This window comes from Typopeltis vanoorti, chromosome 14, assembly GCF_054136105.1.
Source record: "Typopeltis vanoorti isolate ZY-2024b chromosome 14, IOZ_Tvanoo_1.0, whole genome shotgun sequence".
NCBI classification, from domain to species: domain Eukaryota; kingdom Metazoa; phylum Arthropoda; class Arachnida; order Uropygi; family Thelyphonidae; genus Typopeltis; species Typopeltis vanoorti.
The window spans coordinates 87,888,114-87,906,398 of NC_143562.1; the positions used below are offsets into that span (position 1 = coordinate 87,888,114).

Genomic DNA, 18,285 nt, shown 5'->3' on the forward strand with positions numbered 1-18,285 from the left:
TGCTTACTTAAACATATTTCCATTGAACTTCCACTGCTTCTTCTAGGTTCCAATGAACTGGCTAGGACCACTGTAAGAGTATGTTACCCCCCCCCCCTAGGCAAGCACTATTTTGCTGCCCCTAAATTCATGAAATTAAAAACAAACTTTTTATGGTCAAGATACAATCTTGCTGATTCTCTCTGCTCTCCAAACTTATCACTCCTAGGCATTGCCTTAGTTGCTTAGTAGATTACAACAGCCCTGGAAATGGGCATCATTCACCCCAGTTTATCTTTCCACAGAAATTGACTGTAAATTCACAAGTCAATTTCTTGTCTTCCTCTTTCATTCCATCTGTTTATTGTTACTGATTTTCTGACTTTTGTTAGTTGGTATATTAAAAAGGACTGGTAATCTATAAATGTTTTGTGATTTTTAAGTGGTAATATTTTAATGTTCAAATTTATGACTTCCCTTTTCGGTATTATTTAAAAAAAGCATTTAATAATGACAATAAAATTTTTCCATGTGTTATTTTCTATCTAACGCACATCTGAATAGCTGAAGATCGTAGCCTCTAGGAAATACAGAATGAGTGAGGCTATTCAAATGATTAATTCACCTAAGCTTACTGACTGTTCGAATCCATTCTATTAATGTATCAGTGTGAAAAGTGAAAAATAAGTTTCTGTACATCAAGCATGATAACTTTATCCCACTCAACTGCATTTCAATTATTCTGACAGTACTAATGTTTACACTAAGCAATACAAGTTATTTTAAAGCATATTACATTAAATATTAAATATGATAAACTCTTGACTTCTGGACTTACTATAGACTGAAAAAATTAGTGCAGATTTTGGATCCCAATTTCTTTTTTGAATACTCAGGAGTCGATGCTTGCAACATACTTATGTCAGGAAAGATTGAGTTTTCTAACTAGCAACGTTTCAAAGATTTGGAGTTATTGTTCAAAGAAAGTAAAATGGAAAATAACGGTTCATTATTGCTAAAAATTAGACGGAATTAATGTTTGCATTAAAATGAACAAGATTATAAGATTCCCATTAGAGAAAGGCAGATCCAATTTTAGAGTTGGTGTAATAGTTAAATAGTAGTTATTCAGATAATAGTTATTCTAGAAATTTTGTTCATTTGTTTAGTACATTTGTCAAAAGAAAAAAAGTGCTGTCATCAGCAAAACTGCAGATTAAATGTAAAATCAATTGGAGAAGGTCATTATTATATATATACAATTAAGGGTACATAAACCACAGAGCCTTGTGTTATTCTATCATTAACTATGAAGTTTAAAGATAACTATCCATCACATGTGTGACCACAGAGAAAGAGCATCCAGTTGAAAAGTCTGAAGAAAGGCCACAAGAGGGAAGCTTATTTAGATATATCAAATGCAGCCAGATGTGTTTCTTCAAATTTTTCTCATGGCAATTTGTCCAAAGTTCAGGGATATAAGCAAGCCAATGCCCTATTGATCAACAGTGGCAATAAAGTAGCTGTCTCTCAATAGATTCCTCTATCACTTTAAAAAGAATCGAAGTATGGACAACAGAACAGTAAAACAGTAATTTGATAGTAAAGATTTGCTTCCCTTCTAAGATGTAGGATAAATCCCAGGAATGGTAGAGCATTAAAATGTCACAAAAAAAACAATCAATTACAGAGTAGAAACTAAGAACAATAAGAAAAATGCAATCAGGACCAGAATATATAGACTGATTTACCGTATATCAAAATATATTTATTTATATTGTGACATACAGATTGAATAAGATTCTTCTGATCTCTTTATGATGCAAAATTTAAAGCTAACGAATGTTAATGGGATATTTACCAGAAGAATGGATTATTCTGTGTATGATAATACAACAGAACCATAAAAGTGCAAAAGTGAAGGAAGCAGTCTTGGGACAAAGGTTATGTCCAACAGCTTTCCAATTTTAGGAAACTGAAAATTTGCTTATATCTATTAAAAAGATTTCAAGAAAGCCATCTGTGATATTCTTGAGGTGTTTTTTTTTTTTTTTTTTTTTTTTTAAACAGTTTGGTACACTTTTTGGAGAACCAAGGTTTAAATGGTTGAGAATTGAAAATGAAATCAAGAATAAATATTTTTATCTAGAACTGTTTGTGATATGCTCAGTACAAATATTTGGATGAAGAGCAGAAACAATAATTCAACAAAATGATACAGAGAAATTATGAATTTCATCCCTGCATTCTTATAATGCCAGACAACATCCAGTGCATCTTGTTGAAAGTGGTTAGATTTATCTGATATTTCTGGTAGTAGGCATGTGAATAACTGATGTGAAATTTCCTAGCAATAACAAATGCTTTAGCAACTTTTTGTTGCTGGATCAGTGCAATTGAAAAAGGGAACCCAAACAGAGTTGTGATTATCTATTAGTTAGTCGAGTTGGAGAATAACATGTAAGAAAGTTTTAAAGCGAATAAAAGTTGAGCAGCTCTCAGATGTGAACTGTAGACTAAAATACACAAAGATTATTGAGGAAAAAAATGAAAGAGTTTGAGAGCAGGAACCAAACCTTTGAAATTCAGTGGCAAGCCTTGAAGAAAACCCTGATTGAGTCAGCCAGAGAGGCATGTGGTGAGGTTGTCTGCAAGGATAGAAAAATCAGAACTCCATGGTGGACACAGAAAGTTAAAGAGGCAGTGAAGGAAAAGAAGAAAGCATATCAAAAGTTCCTGGCAAATAAGTCAGCTTTTGCTCTTAGAGAATACAGAGACAAATGTAAGAAAGCTAAACACTGTGTAAAACTAGATAAACAAAAGTCATGGGAGGACTTTTAATAAATACCAAGAAGGTGGTAAGATATTCTGGAGGTTGTTGAAGAAGCTTAGAAATGGAGGAAAGAGTGCTGTAAAAGGAGTTAGAGATGATAAAGGTGACATGAAAACAGGAGAAAAAGATATCCTTGAAGTATGGAGTAATTACTTCGAAAAATTGCTAAATGAAACAAGCAGTGATAGCACAGTGGTAAAAAAACACTCAACAAGCATTCAGTCAGGAATACATACCCATACTTGAAGTAGAAAAAAGCCATCAAAGGCTTGAAACGTGGAAAGACAGCAGGAGTAGATGATATTCGACCTGAAATATGGTGGTATAAAAAGTCTTAAAGTGGCTGCACTGCATAGTTCAGAAAACCTGGACAGAGGGATGAATTCCCGATGATTGGAGTAGAGCCCTAATAGTACCCATATATAAAAAGGGAAATAAAACTGAATGTGAGAATTACAGAGGTATTTCCATACTGAGTGTTCCTGCCAAGATCTATGCAAGTATACTTGAGAAACGGTTGAGAAAAATTGTGGAAGAAAAGCTAGGTGAAGAACAAGCTGGATTCAGGGCCAAATAGAGGCTGTCAGGATCAGATCTTCACTTTACGACAAATAATTGAGGAAGCATGGGAATATAACAAGGATCTGTATTTAAGTTTTGTCGATCTGGAAAAGGCATATGACAAGGAGGCAAGAGAGAAGCTATTCAATAAGCTACAGTTATATGGCGTCAATGGAGCATTATATCAAGCAATACTTAGTCTTTATTTGAGTTGTACGTCAGCAGTTAGAATTGAAGGAAGTACAGGAAGATGGTTTAATGTTAATCTGGTGTGAGACAAGGATGTACATTATCCCCTCTGTTATTCATTATCTATATGGATCACATTATGAAGGAAAGTGGTATCGAACATGATATCAGAATTGGAGATGTTAATGTCAGTTCTTTGCTTTATGTGGACGATGTTATACTTCTAAATAAATCAGCTACAGTTTGCAAGATTCCTTGACTAAATTGAATAACTGTTGTAGTAGATATGGTATGAAGGTCAGCATTAAAAAGACAAAGACATTGAAAATAGGCAGAATTGTTGAAAATGTCAACTGCGTTGTGAATGGGGAACCTGTGGAACGAGTAAAACATTTCAGCTACTTAGGCACGATTTTTAGTGAAGATGGTAAATTAAATATGGAATTAGACAACATAATCAACAAAGCTGGTATGGTAGGAAGTCAATTGAATAAATTCATATGGAATAAGAGAGAAATTAGTCGGAACACTAAATTAGCTGTATACAAGACAGTGTTCAAACCAGTTTTAACTTATGGATCTGAGAGCTGGGTCAGAGATGTAAAACACTTGACCAATGACTAGAGACCGCAGATATGAGAGTCCTGATTAAGATTAGAGCCGTGAACAGATGACATCTCGTAGACAGGCTTATACGTTGGTTATGCATTTCTAAATAACTCAGGGAATTGAAACAACGTAGATCCGAATATAAATTAAATTATATTTTAATAGATATTTCCGATATTTCGGCAATGTCACATTGCCATTTTCTAAAGGAACTTACAAAAAGGCAGGTGCACACAGGCAATAACAATACAGTAACTGAGAATGAAGATTTGAATTGTTCTCCTAGAAGTCCTGATGGTGCCCTCTGGCGGGCTAAGTAGGCGTTCTTGGCCGTTGGGCTGAAGGTCTGCTGATGTATGCCTCCCAAATTTGGGGCAGTCGCATACAACCAAATTTGTTGAGGTTTGGAGAGTTTCTTAGGGCAGAGGCTGATTCCATAAATAATCTTTCGAATTTATATTTGCTCCGGTGTATTATTGTTGCTTTCTTCCACCGTATTCTGTGGCGAGTATCCAGAGCATGGTCTGCAAGACCGGCTATACTTGTAAAACCGGATGTAGTCCTTGTGTTCAGAAATTCTGATATTCGCTGTCCTGCCTGTTTGGCCAAAGTACGACAGTTTACAACTGCAAGGGACCTGGTATACACCAGGTAGGTCTAGGGGAAGTGGTTGGTCTTTGGTAGAGCGGATAAGGGATGCCAATTTTCTGTAAGGCCTGTAACAGGAGGTGAGGTCATGTTTTTTTAGAATTTTGGTAATTTTTTCTGAGGTGCCTCGGATGTAGGGAATGGTGATGGATTTAGAGTAATCTTTTTTGTGGGGGGAGGAGGAGGGGGGGCTGTGGTTTGTAGGTTTTAATATTTTTTGGATTTTTTGGGGGAGGTAGCCATTGGCTGAGAAAGTGTTGAGGATGTGATTTAGTTCAGTGTTAAGGGCTATGTCGTTAGAACAGATTAGTTTAGCCCTGTTGTATAGTGTTTTTACCACTCCATATTGTTGTGAGGGGGGGGGGATTGTTGGTAGATGTATCTGCCTGTATGGGCGGGTTTTCTGTAAACTGAGAAAACCAAAGTTCCATCAGGCTGGCAGGTGACTAGTGTGTCTAGGAAAGGGAGGCAGTTGTTTTCCTCTTTTTCCAGGGTGAACTTGATTCTGGCGTGTTGGTTGTTTAAGTGTTTAAGGAAGGAGAGGAGTGTTTCAGAGCCATGTGGCCAAATAGCGAACACATCATCAACGTAGCGAAGCCATATGGTTGGTTTTTGTGGGGCAGAGGCTAAGGCTTTTTCCTCAAAGGTCTCCATAAAGAAATTGGCCAAGGGTGATGAGAGTGGTGAGCCCATGGCTGTCCCCTCTACTGGTTTGTAGAATTTTCCCTGCCAAACGAAATAGCCTTAGTTCATTGTGAACTGAAATAGGGCTGAGATATCGGGGGAAAATTTAGCTTGGATTAGCTCTAAAGTTTCCTTGAGTGGGACATTTGTGAATAAGGAGGAGACGTCGAAGCTGAGCATTATGTCAGTATGTTGGAGTGTAAGGTTTTCTATGCTGGCTTTGAAGTGGGCTGAGTTTTTTGTGTGTGATGGTGTGTTGCCAGTATAGTGTGTGAGCTCTTTGGCCAAATGTTTAGCTAATTTGTATGTGGGGGAATGAATGCCAAGTTACCAACAGATTAAAACCATTTAACTCTATACCCCCCCCCGTATTTACGGACTCCCAAAAATACATAAAGAAAATGTGCCATTACGTCCCATAGTGGATGGCATTGATTCCCCCACATACAAATTAGAGGGCACCATCAGGACGTCTAGGAGAACGATAGCTTCAAATCTTCATTCTCAGTTACTGTATTGTTATTGCCTGTGTGCACCTGCCTTTTGTAAGTTCCTTTAGAAAATGGCAATGTGACATTGCCGAAATATCGGAAATATCTATTAAAATATAATTTAATTTATATTCAGATCTACGTTGTTTCATTTCCCTAAGTTATTTAGAAAAGAACAGATGGCATCAATGGCAATATCATATTAAAAACAAGGATATTAGGAAAGAACTTGACATTATCAACATCCTGGAATGCGTTAGCAGAGCTGATCTCAGGTGGTATGGTCCCTTGAACAGAATGTGCGAGGAAAGATTAGCAAATCAAGTGTTCTCTGTCAGGTTGGCTGGAAAACGACCCAGAGGAAGACCAAGATATAGGTAGATTGATACGGTACAAAAGTGCCTTAGACGATAGAAATATAAGATCTGATAATGTTGGAGTCTTGACAAGTAACAGAATGATTTGGAGGAAAATTGTAGATAGGAAGTTAGTTTTGACGTAAATTTTTCATGTAGTACTATCATATCCTGTACACCCCTTGAGGGTACATGTCAAGAAATTGATGATGATGAGGTTGGAGAAAAAAAAGTTTTAAAGAAAATAAGTTCAGAATAATGATATTAGTATTATAGATATAAGTATTTGGAGAACAACAGAGACAGATTCAACAGAATGAGGCAGAGCAAACATTAGAATATTATAGCAATTAAAAACCAGCTACATTGCCTTTCATTTGAAATTTTTTAAAATAAACTAATTTTGACAAATTCCGATATGGATTTCTTTCATGCTTGCATGTAGACTCATACCTTATCATGTGGGCATTTGAAATCAAATCTGAAGGAACAGGTTGGTTAATCCTTATTCGTGTATTCTCCTATGTCTGTATATCATGTCTGTTCTTCTGGCTGGTTAGTCTGTTTTGCTGGATGAAAATCCCAAGTTTCCAAAAGAAAAACAACTGCTACATCTGTATGAAACGGACTAACTCATCTTCAATTGAAAAGCCCTGATAAAGATTCTTTATGTCCTAGATGATATTCAAATCCAGGTCTTTCCAACTGAAGGGCATCGTCAAAACCGAATGACCTACGTAAGCTCATTTTGATTGACAAATTAACTTGTCAAAATTAGTTCAGTTTAACAAACTACTTTTACAACTTGCATACATTTAGTCAACTGCTGTTAATATAGACAAACCATAACATCACTTCCTGAGCAAACCATTATTGTTCAGGTAAGATCAAATTGGTTAGAATTATGACCTCAAGGCAACTAATGCTATGAGACCAATATGTCTGTTAATCATCTATTTTCTAGGAAGTATGTATGATTAACAGAGGCAAAAGCCTGACACCTCTGCTCAAGTCTGACTAACTCACATTTAATTGAAAAACCTTAAGGTTCCTTGTGTCCTAGATGGGATTTGAATACAAGTTTTCTAACTGAAAAGCAAATATTCTTGTGACTGCCCTACAGAGGTGTTTGTTTTCTTAAAACATTATGATAAAACCTTGTTGAAAGTAAGAACATGATGATATTCAAAAAGAAATGCTTAAACATGGAGCCACTGTGAAGTTTCACAGTGGCTACATTTGCATAAGTCAGAGGACCTCGTCAAAAGGTCGAATTCTAGATGACTGGAGTAGAGGCAGAGCTCTCATAGTTTCCATCTATTTAAAAAAAAAAAAAGAAAAGAAAAGAGAATAAAGCTGAATGTAAAAATTACAGAGGAATTTCTCTACTAAGTGTTCCAGCTATGATTTATATAAGCATACTCAAAAAGAGACTAAGAAAAATTGTGATTTTTGAAGAACAAGCTGGGTTCAGGCCAAATAGAAGTTGTCAGAATCAGAATTTTGCTTTATGACAAATAGTTGAGAAATCATGGGAATATATCTGTACTTAAGTTTTGTAGATCTGGAAAAGGCATACGACACAGAGAAAAGCTTTTCAAAACACTACAATTATACTGGGATAAATAGAACATTATACAGAGGAATACATAGTCTATATTTATGTTTGATATCAAACATAATCAGAATACATCATCAACTGTGTAAAGCTTTGCTTTACACAGGTGACGATGTATTCCTGCGCAAGTCTCCAGGGTTCTCTAGCTAAACTGCACATCTTGAACAAATTTGGAATGAAAATCAGCAATAAAAAGATCAGAACTATGAAAATAGGAGAATATAGAAAACTTCAGCTGCATTCTCACTGGAGAATCTATACAGAAATAGAAAAATATTACAGCTATTTAGACAGTTTTTTTGTGAAGATGGCAAATTAAATTTGTAAATAGACAACAGAATAAGTAAAGTTGGTATAACAAGAATTCATTGTCATTATAAATTTTTTTATATGTACCAATAAGGGGAGCCAGTTGAATAAATTTATATGTAGTAAGAGAGAAATTAACCAAAACACCAAACTAGTAGTATACCAGACAGTGTTCAAACCAGTTTTAAGTTATGGATCTGAGAATTGAGTTAGAAATAAAACACTTGATAAAAGACTAGAGACCACAGACATGAGAGTTCTGAGAAAATTAGGAGAGTGAACAGATGGCAGAATCATATTTGAAAATGAAGATATTAGAAAGGAACTTGACATTATTAGCTTTCAAGAATGTGTGAGCAGAGCTAATCTATAGTGGTATAGCCACTTAAATAGAATGGGTGAGAAAAGATTAGCGAAACTGGTGCTTGATGTCAAGATGCTAGGAAAGAGACCAGAGAAAGATCAAGAGTAGGTAGAATGATTCCTTCAGAAGTGCTTTAGAAGCATGAAATGTTAGATACAACAATATTGAAGTGCTGACAAGTAATAGACTAATTTGGAGGAAAATCGTTGACAGGAGATTAACAATAATGTAAACTTAAATTAATCATGTGGTTCTGTAATAGTACCCAAACCCCCCCACCCCCCTTGAGAGTATTTATCAGGAAATTGAAGATGATGATGTCATAGCCAATGCTTATTGCAATTGCTTTCAATATACAAAAAAGTGCACTTCGTAGATTCGTTTGAGTATATCAGAGCAAAATATGAATGAAAACAAGAATGCAATTCTTATTGAGATGATATGCAACATAATTCAACTTACCAATTTTTTTTATTATTATTATTAAAAATAAAAGGACATTCTAAAAAAGAAACGAAAGAAAGAAATCATGTTAGAAAGTGAAGATGTGATTAACATTTACACAACTACTAATGCAGAAACATTGATGAATCAACATGCATGCAGTTTCCAGTTGTGGAACTAAGCAGATCTATGTTTTAGATTCCCAGAATTATTGTCTACAATCTCTTCAGATAAGGCATTTTTATTGTTTTTCTACTCACATCAGTTGGCTACATTCTAGTGATTTATTTGGCCACCTACTAGTGACATACTTATGTATTATATTTATCATAAGATTCATCTTATAGTGAAAGCAACGTTCAAGATAGGCCTACTTCCATTCAGTCATCAAAAAGTAAGAGATAAAAGGTGAACAGAAATGTATATTCAGCTGATTTTTGTGCCTTTCAGCTAGATCAGCCAGACTTTCAGCTAAAGTGAATAATAACTGATATGGCATATCTGAAACTTATGCTGAGCATTTCTTGCAAACAGATTAGCTTGTGACTGCATGCTTGACATTGAAAACCCATAATAGAAGAAACTTGTCAGCTTCTTGAACTTGTAATGTTAACTAGAACTGACCAAAAGTCAGGCTTGAAAATATACTGGAGTGCCTGATCAACTATTTCAATTACCAATCTTCAATCAGGTAATGTAAACTGCTTTGTACTTATTCAGAAATTCCTACATTTCAATGATAACTTAGCCATTCCAGAAGGCAACACATTTTATAAAATAAGATTTCTCTCAACAAGGGCATGCTATAGTGGAAAAGGGCATTTATAAACTTTGAAGTTCAAATTTATAAACCTAATGAACCAGATAAATATGAAATTAAAGCATATATTGTCATAGAATCATGATCTAGGTATGTTTGGATTTATGAAGTATACTCAGGAGCTGATAATCTAGGCAAAGGATATAAATCTATGTGGGCAATTACTACAATACATTTCAGTTAGCTGTATACTTTCAGAAGGAGAAAACTTATATTGGTGGAACTTTTTGGTTTGTGTTGGGCACAAGCTAAACAAATGAAGTCAGTTGCAAAATAAATAAAGGAAAAACCAAATTCTGGAGTAAAAGGCAAGTGTTTCTGCTGATATGGCAAGAGAAGAGTAGTAATTATTTTTTTCAAAACACTGAAGTAGACAAAGAAGTTATTTTTCCATCTGTATATATTATAATGTCTTTATACCTTTGTATTGTGGCAAAATATGTACAATAAATGAAAGTAACAGAACATGAAACAGAAGTCTCAGAAATAAATTCTCCAGTTCCAGAGTGTACAAGTTATCAATCATCATGCCCCCCTAAAGTAGACCCAATAAAGAGAATTTCAGGCAAGTAAGCAATGCACTACACTATCAAGTGTTCCCAGTACTAAGAAGAAAAAGTTTCTCTAAAGAAATGCCATGCTTATGCAAGGAATCCTATCGTTCCCTTTGCATGGGTTGAGTTTCCCCTAATGAGGGGCTTACAACAAATTAATGCAGCAGGTTCGTCACTCCTCTGCTGCATTCCCTAAGGGTGATATTCATGACTGTAATCAGTGTGCAAGTGTTCACAGAGCCAGTTTGCCTGTTCTGGGAGACGAAAAACCAGAATTTCAGGGTGAAAAAAGCCACCTGCCTCCATATGAGACCAGATAAAGGTTCCTCACATCCCTGACAGGAATCAAGCTCAGGTCTTTCTGACTAAAGGGGCTTCGTCTATATCGAATGAGCTAAGGAGGCTCTATGCAAGGAATAATATTGAAATTTGGAGCATCCAGATATTATTGTCTTAAGTGCAATCTGACTATGTAAAACTCCATGTTTTCAGTTATTTCATACAGAGAAATCAAATTTATAAATTATATTCACTAAAATATTTTGCTCTGAAAATGTCTGACTAAGAAAGAGATTTCTTCAGAATACATGCCACAAAGTGTTTATAAGATTTGGTCAGCTAATATTGGCACAAGCACATCAACTACGGTGCACATGCTTTACATATCATGTTTAGCATGGTATTTTTATTTAGTCTAACAAATATAGATAATTTTTTGCTGCCTATTCTTCATAGTTTTTTTCAGTACTCTGATCATGATAATATTGCAGGTACAGTCAGTCTGGTTCCCCCCCCCCCCCCATAACGTGTCATATCCATTTATGTAAACTGGCCAGAATGCACGACTGACAGTCATAACACACTATGCAGATAGGATTAGCCATACTATCAGGGCATTAATAAGATTTCAAATAAGCAAATAACTTAGCTTTGACAGACCAGTGAGCCTCACACATAACGGAAGATGGGATGGGAAACTATTCCTGCAATCCTTATTAGTTTGTTATAGTGAGAGTCAACTGTAATGAACTGTGGTGTAATTGCCAACTTTGAGAGAACTATAACATTACTTTTTAAATAATTTAAATGATGGTGGCTTTGATTACCAAATATATGAAATTGTCAAATACTTACTGGAGTGAGGTCAGCATAACATTTCAGTTTGGCAGAAAGTGGTGATAATTTCTTCTGAAGTTCTTTGATTTCCTTAAAAATAAAAATGAAGAGATTATGGAACAATTTTCAATGTAGAAGAGAGGAACAGAAAAAAAAGCCAAAATCTCACAATTGTTGGTTACACTTCAGTGAACATAACCCATATTGGGTCCATAAATACTAATTTCATTTTAGTAATTATCACGATTACTTATATATATATATATATATAAATGATCCACACACACACACACACACACACACACACAAAAGGCCACAAGACACCTAGTGCCGTGTGTGTGTGTGTGTGGGCAAGAGGAATAGAAGAGAAGAGGAGTCTGTTCACAAATTGCTTGAACAGCTGAGGGTAGTAATCTTTGGGGAAGGCAGAGTGGGAGAAACTGTTTCAAAGGACAGAAGTAGATGGAATGAAAGAGAAGGCAGTGAAGTTGGTTCGGTGAGTTTTAACATGGACTGTAAAAGGGTGATGGTTAGAAATAGCTCGTTTTAATGATTTTGGAAGAGAGAAGAGGAATAATAGTGGCCAATTCAGCAGAGCACTGTCTGTGAAAGTATCTGAAGGCAGAAACTGAACATCTGTGAGAGAGGAATTGAATTGGGTTTGTGAGAGAGAGAGAGAGAGGGAGGGATCATTAATTAGCCAGATTTGGGCTTTGTACAGAGTTAGCAGCTGTGAAGGTAAGTAGCATTTTGTGTGAAAAAGTACACCAAGTTTTTTGGCTGCTGCTGCTGCAGAAGCTATAGTTGAAATATGATCATGTTTGGATATTTCAGTATTACTGAAAATAAGGGGGGGAGGGATGCAAGCTCTTTCTTGCAAGAGATCAGACAGAACTGAGTTTTGGTAGCATTAAAGTTTACAAGGCTGTCATTGCCCCACTAGGATATAGCTAGGAGATCTGAGTTCAGGTCCCAGGTTGCGGTAGATCTTGAGGATTCTAATACTTGAGCACTACAAGTATTAGTGTTGAGTGTACTGGGAGGGATGCGAGGTACTGATTGAGTATACTGGGAGGGAAGTCTATGAGAGCAGGTCGTTATCTACAAGAGGAAGAGAGTGGGTGAAAGAACAGAACCCTGGGGTACTCCTGCATTGGTGGGGAAACCTGAGGAGAGTAAACTGTCCACCATGATGGATAGTGAGCAACCAGTGAGAAAATTGGTGATCCAGTTCCAGAGTGACGAAGGCAGACCAAAGGATGGCAGTTTGGTGAGTATGCAACTATGCCAAACACGATCTAATGCCTTTGAAATGTCAAGGGCAACCACGAGTTTCTCCAAATTTCTCCATAGCCTGAGTCTATAGGTGGGTGGTGAAAACAAGAAGATCAGCTATAGATAGTGAGTGGCAGAATCCATACTCCTATTCACTGATTAGTTGATATGACTCTAGAGGGTTCAGGAGTTGGTTGTTGATTACCTCCATAATTTTTGAGAGCAATTGGATGGTAGTTTGTTGGTTGACTTTATGACCTTTCTTTTAGATGGGCTGAATGTGGACCTGTTTCCATGTTGTAGGGTAGATGCCGGTTGAATAGGATAGATTTATACATAGCAATACAGGATAGGTGTTGTTCTGGGGAACAATTTTTTAACACAATAAGTGGGATATCATCAGGACCAGATGCCTTGTTTGTGTTCAGGCTATTAAGGATCTTCGAATTTCTTTTTGTCAGAAGACTATGGGACACATGAAGGGAGTCATTCTTTGAGGAGTGGAAGGAACTCTGTCCAGGTGATTGATGCAGGAATTGGAAGAAAAGAGTGATGCCAGTAAGTCAGCCTTGTCTTTTGGTGAAGTGACTACACTACCATCGGGATGTGAGAGTGGTGGAAACGTGGGTGGACAGAAGTTGTGCCCAATGGCCTTGGCAAGGGACCAGAAGGAGTGACTGCCATTTAGATAGGAGACAAGTTTGCAGCATTTGGCCCTTTCAAAGTCTGACTTGGACTTCATGATGATTCTTTTACAACTGTTTTGGGCTGAAGCATAGGTAGAGAGGGCAGCTGGAATTTTGGTCTTGAGCTAATTGTGGTAAGCAGAAGTTTTTTCTTTTACAGCATTGGCACACTTTTTTGAGAACCAAGTCTTGGATGGTGGCTAAGAATTTGGAGTGGAATAAGCGATAAAAGACTTCATTCCTGTGAGGATGATTTCAGTCTGAGAATTCGATCAGAAGAATTGAAGCAGTAGTCAGACCATGGGAATTGGGAGAGGAATAGAAGTCACAGAGGTCCTCCCAGTTGGCACCATTATAGTGCTAAAGAACACAAGACTGTGACCTGGTGAGTGGAGGTTGTTCTGTGGCAAAAGAGACTTGTATGAGGTTGTGGTCCAAGTTTCCAAGAGGAGAACCATGAACCACAGTATACCTGAAAGGGTTAGCTAGCTTTGCCAGCTGCTTGTAGCTACTAGAGTTCTAAGTCCAGCTCACCTTCTCAAAACTTTTGCCAGTTATGACACCCACCAAAGATTCACATTACCTGCCCATGAAACAGAATTCTTCATGTGTTCATATGTTAATGTTACCATGTAAATTTTTGGTGAGCTTTATGAAAAATGCTAAGTAATTCATTTCTACATTTACAAGATTAGCACAACTATGTGCATGAATTTCTAAAGGACAAGTTAATGGAATAGCAAGAAGCCAGAAATTATGAATATGTAAAAACTAAGCTCACATAAATAACAGCTTCAAATGTTCATGTAAAAATGGAAAACATATTCCATTTTTACATAAAGCATCAGCTGATTATATACACAAGAAGCTGAAAATCATATTGTTGATTTCTTTTTGAAGATAGCATATAGCAGGAAATAGCAAAGAGGAAAAGAAAAGAGGAAATAAAAATTCAAAGATCTGGATATAATCAAACTCACTTAAAGCTTCGCATATTGTTGGATTACAAAATAAAAATCCTTATTTTCTCCAAGAAAAGGATTTAAAGCCTATTCAGACTACATTACATTTCATGTTTAATTTTCATTTTCTTACTCCAGAAAACCAATGAATTTTGCTAATTAATTATGAATTAAAATTAATTATCACTATGGTAGTCCTTGATTTACAAGTGTCTGATTTATAGACATCTGCCAGTTCGAGTTTTAATTTCTTAAACTGAAATGACATGCAGCAAACGTTTGGCTGGGAATAATAGTTACCCTCAGATGCCAGGCAACACCAATCCTGACTAGGAACAAAGATCAGAATCGATACATACCATGTTGACTGCTTTTTTTTTTTTTTTTTTTTTTTTTTTTTTTTACTATGTTCGTAGGAAACACGCATCAAGAAATGCAAACAATCCTTCTCTCTTATTTTAAAAAAAAAGAGCCTTCAACTAATCCAAAGTTGGCAGAATATGATCAAGTCAGTCCTGATGATCCACAGCCACAACTTTCCTCTCACCAGTAGTGTCTACTTATTTAACATATATTATACATGTATTACAAAATAAATGCTATTTTAATGCATATATATAATGGTGAAAATATTAAAATTTTTGTATTACTGAATGAAAGAATCAATTTTCGAACAACTGGAAAGCATCTCCCTAAAATAAAATTTGGGTTTCATTTATGCTGATTCAATATATACATCCACTTCTATAGGAACCTAATCCCCAGAATAAATTAAAAGGCCTAATGTAGTTGATTCATGCCTAATTAAGCATAAACATGGGTTTTATAAGTGTGTGTGCGCGCGTGTGGGTAGGTGTATGTGTAACTTCAAATAAATTTTAATTACCTTTAACTAGTTTCATCTTTCTGAATAAAATATATCTTTTTTTAAGAGATCTTAATGAGCCCTTCCCTCTATGCCTATACCACTGTTTTTATTCTGTTTGATAATGAAAGTTCTATAGTAATAAATGTAAAGAGATAGATTTCCAGATGAGGAGGCGCAATTATAAAAGGATGTTTTATTTAGTTTGTAACTTAAAGCACAAGTTTAAGCCAAAATTTAATGTCATCAAAGACAGGAATTGAGCATTACTAACAGAAGAGTTGGAAATCAAAAACAGATGGAAAGAATACTGTGAGGAACTGTACAGCAGAGTGGATAAAGAAAATGTGGAGCCCTCTCACCAGGAAAATTTTGATTTGGAACCTCCTCCACTTAGGTATGAAGTTGAAAGAGCAGTTAAGCAGTTTAACAGCAATAAGGCCCCAGGTGCAGATGAAATCCCAGCAGGGTTAATTAAGGCCACAGGGGGGTGGAGGGATAAGAGTGTCTCATAGATTGATTACAAGGATATGGAAGACGGGATCAAGGCCTAGAGACTGGAAGAAGTTGGTTTCATACCACTATATAAGAAAGGTGATATGAAGGCATGCAAGAACTATTAGTTTAATATCTCATGCAAGCAAAATTTTATTGAAGATCATGTTAAATAGGATTGAGGCCAAAGTTGAGGCAGAGATGCCCGCGAAACAAGCAGGTTTTAGGAAAGGTAAGGGACCAGAGATCAGATCCTTTGCCTTAGACAGATCATAGAAAAATACAAAGAATTCAGACTCCCTCTGGTAATGTGTTTCTTAGACTACTCTAAAGTTTTGACTGTGTGTTGAGCATGTGAAACTGGGAAGTAATGAAAATAATGGGTTTTCCTCAACACACTATCAGGTTGATAGCCAACTTGTACAGGGAGAAAGAAGCCACACCGTGTTAAGAACAGGTTCAGTCAATCTAACACCTGTTCTTAACACGGTAAAAACAGGTGTTAGATTGACTGACTGGCTTCAAGTTGGAAAAGGAGTTAGGCAAGGATGTTTACTTTCTCCTCACTTGTTTAGTATATATGCAGAAGACATCGTGCATGAAGCATTGGATGAGCTCAGGACAGGAATTAAGATAGGAGGTAGATTGATCAGTAATCTAAGGTATGCTGATGATACAGTACTCCTTTGTAATAACATGGAAGAACTAGGACTAATTCATGAAAGTTAACAAGATCAGTAATAACACAGGACTTCAACTCAATCCTAGCAAGACAAAGATTATGGTTCTCAAAAGAAATACAAACAGAGAAGCACCAGGTACCTGGGAGTTACTCCAGGTACTAATAAAAAGGAGGAGGTTAGAAATGGCTAAAAGAGATCTGTCTAAAATCTTGAAGGTGGATCTATCTCCATAGGAACAAAGTTGAGGATTTTGGATACAGTTGTTTTTCCAACAGCAACTTATGGATGCGAGACGTGGAACCTAAAGCAGTCAGATAAGAAACAGATATCTCCTTCTATAACACCATAACACTAAAAGGCATACAAATGAATAGGTGTTAGAAAAGATCAGTAGAACTTCAAGGCTTCTTAAGGGTATTGATAGAAGAAAGTTATAATATTTTGGACACATAGAAAGGATGGAAGTGGGACTTCTCAGAACAGTAATAGAAGGTAAAGTTCCTGGAAAAAGAGGAAGGGGTAGACCATCAATGAGATGGATGGATGGTGTGTGTGAAGTGACTAATCTTCAGAGAGTTGAGACTGCCAGAAAAGCAAACAACAGGACTACGTGGCGAACCTGGTGTGGCACATCACGGGTATCGGAGTGACAATATGGCATCTATAGATGCCCGGTGAGCATATAGATATAGATAGATCTTTTTTAAGAGATCTTAATGAGCCCTTCCCTCTATGCCTATACCACTGTTTTTATTCTAACTGATTGATAATGAAGGAAAAGGTGCTCAATTTTTTGTGTTCATCATCAAATTCCTGATATTTACCCTCTAGGGGTGTATAGGATATGATAGAACTACATGAAAAATTACATCATTACTTTCTATCTACAATTTTCTTCCAAATCAGTCTGTTACCTATCAAGACTCCAATATTATCAGATCTTCTTATATTTCTGTCTTCTAAGGCACTTTTTACTGTATCAATCCACCTATATCTTGGTCTTCCTCTGGGTCTTTTTTTTTCTCCTGCCAACCTGGCAGAGAACACTTGTTTTGCTAATCTTTCCTGTCCCATTCTGTTTAAGTGACCATACCACCTGAAATTAGTTCTGCTAACGCATACTTACATTGATGCCATCTGTAATATTTCTCAGGACTCTGCAATCTGCAGTCTCTAGTCTTTGTTGATTGTCATTGCCTGAATATAACATTTTGTATTTATTGCTCAGAAAGATCTCACCAGTTTTGGCCTTTTTTGTTTCATTCGCCACTATTATGTTAATCTGGTACTTATCCAAATCCTTAGCTAGCTCCATTTCTTTGCCATTCAGGCTTCTTATGTTGATAGTACTGATCTTGAACTCTTGTGATGGATGGGTTTTAGGATTTGTTCAAGAATGACCAGATCTTTTGTTCTTAATGTTCTATAATTAAATGTTCCTATTTGTAATTTTCTTTGTTTTAAGGTTGATCCTTTTAGGTTGTCCTTTTCTGTTGTTTTTCCTGCTTCATCATCTAACAAGGTCCTCTTTTTCAGGGTTAAGACATTGTCTCCATTTATCTGGAACAGTCTTGTGAATAAATTAATATTTCAAAATATTATAAAATTTTAATTTTTAGCCTGCCTTTCACTCTCAAAAATGTCCCAGTTTTCAAAACAGAAGAGGAAAGGTTAGTAAAAGGTGTCTTTTCTTTCTTTCTTTTTTTCCCCCAGAATGGCAGAAAAAAAAAGACATCCAAAGGAA

The 18,285-nt window shown here is 36.2% G+C and overlaps 1 protein-coding gene across 2 annotated transcripts in view; it reads right to left on the reverse strand.

Moving 5' to 3' along the window:
• LOC150099735 (HAUS augmin-like complex subunit 1) overlaps positions 1-18,285 on the reverse strand; it is a 140,790-nt gene that overhangs the window by 16,652 nt on the left and 105,853 nt on the right. For both annotated transcript variants that reach the window (XM_090404240.1, XM_090404239.1), the window contains exon 7: positions 11,594-11,665. In XM_090404240.1, coding sequence (XP_090260366.1) covers positions 11,594-11,665 — 72 coding nt within the window. The remainder of the gene's footprint in view (positions 1-11,593; positions 11,666-18,285) is intronic.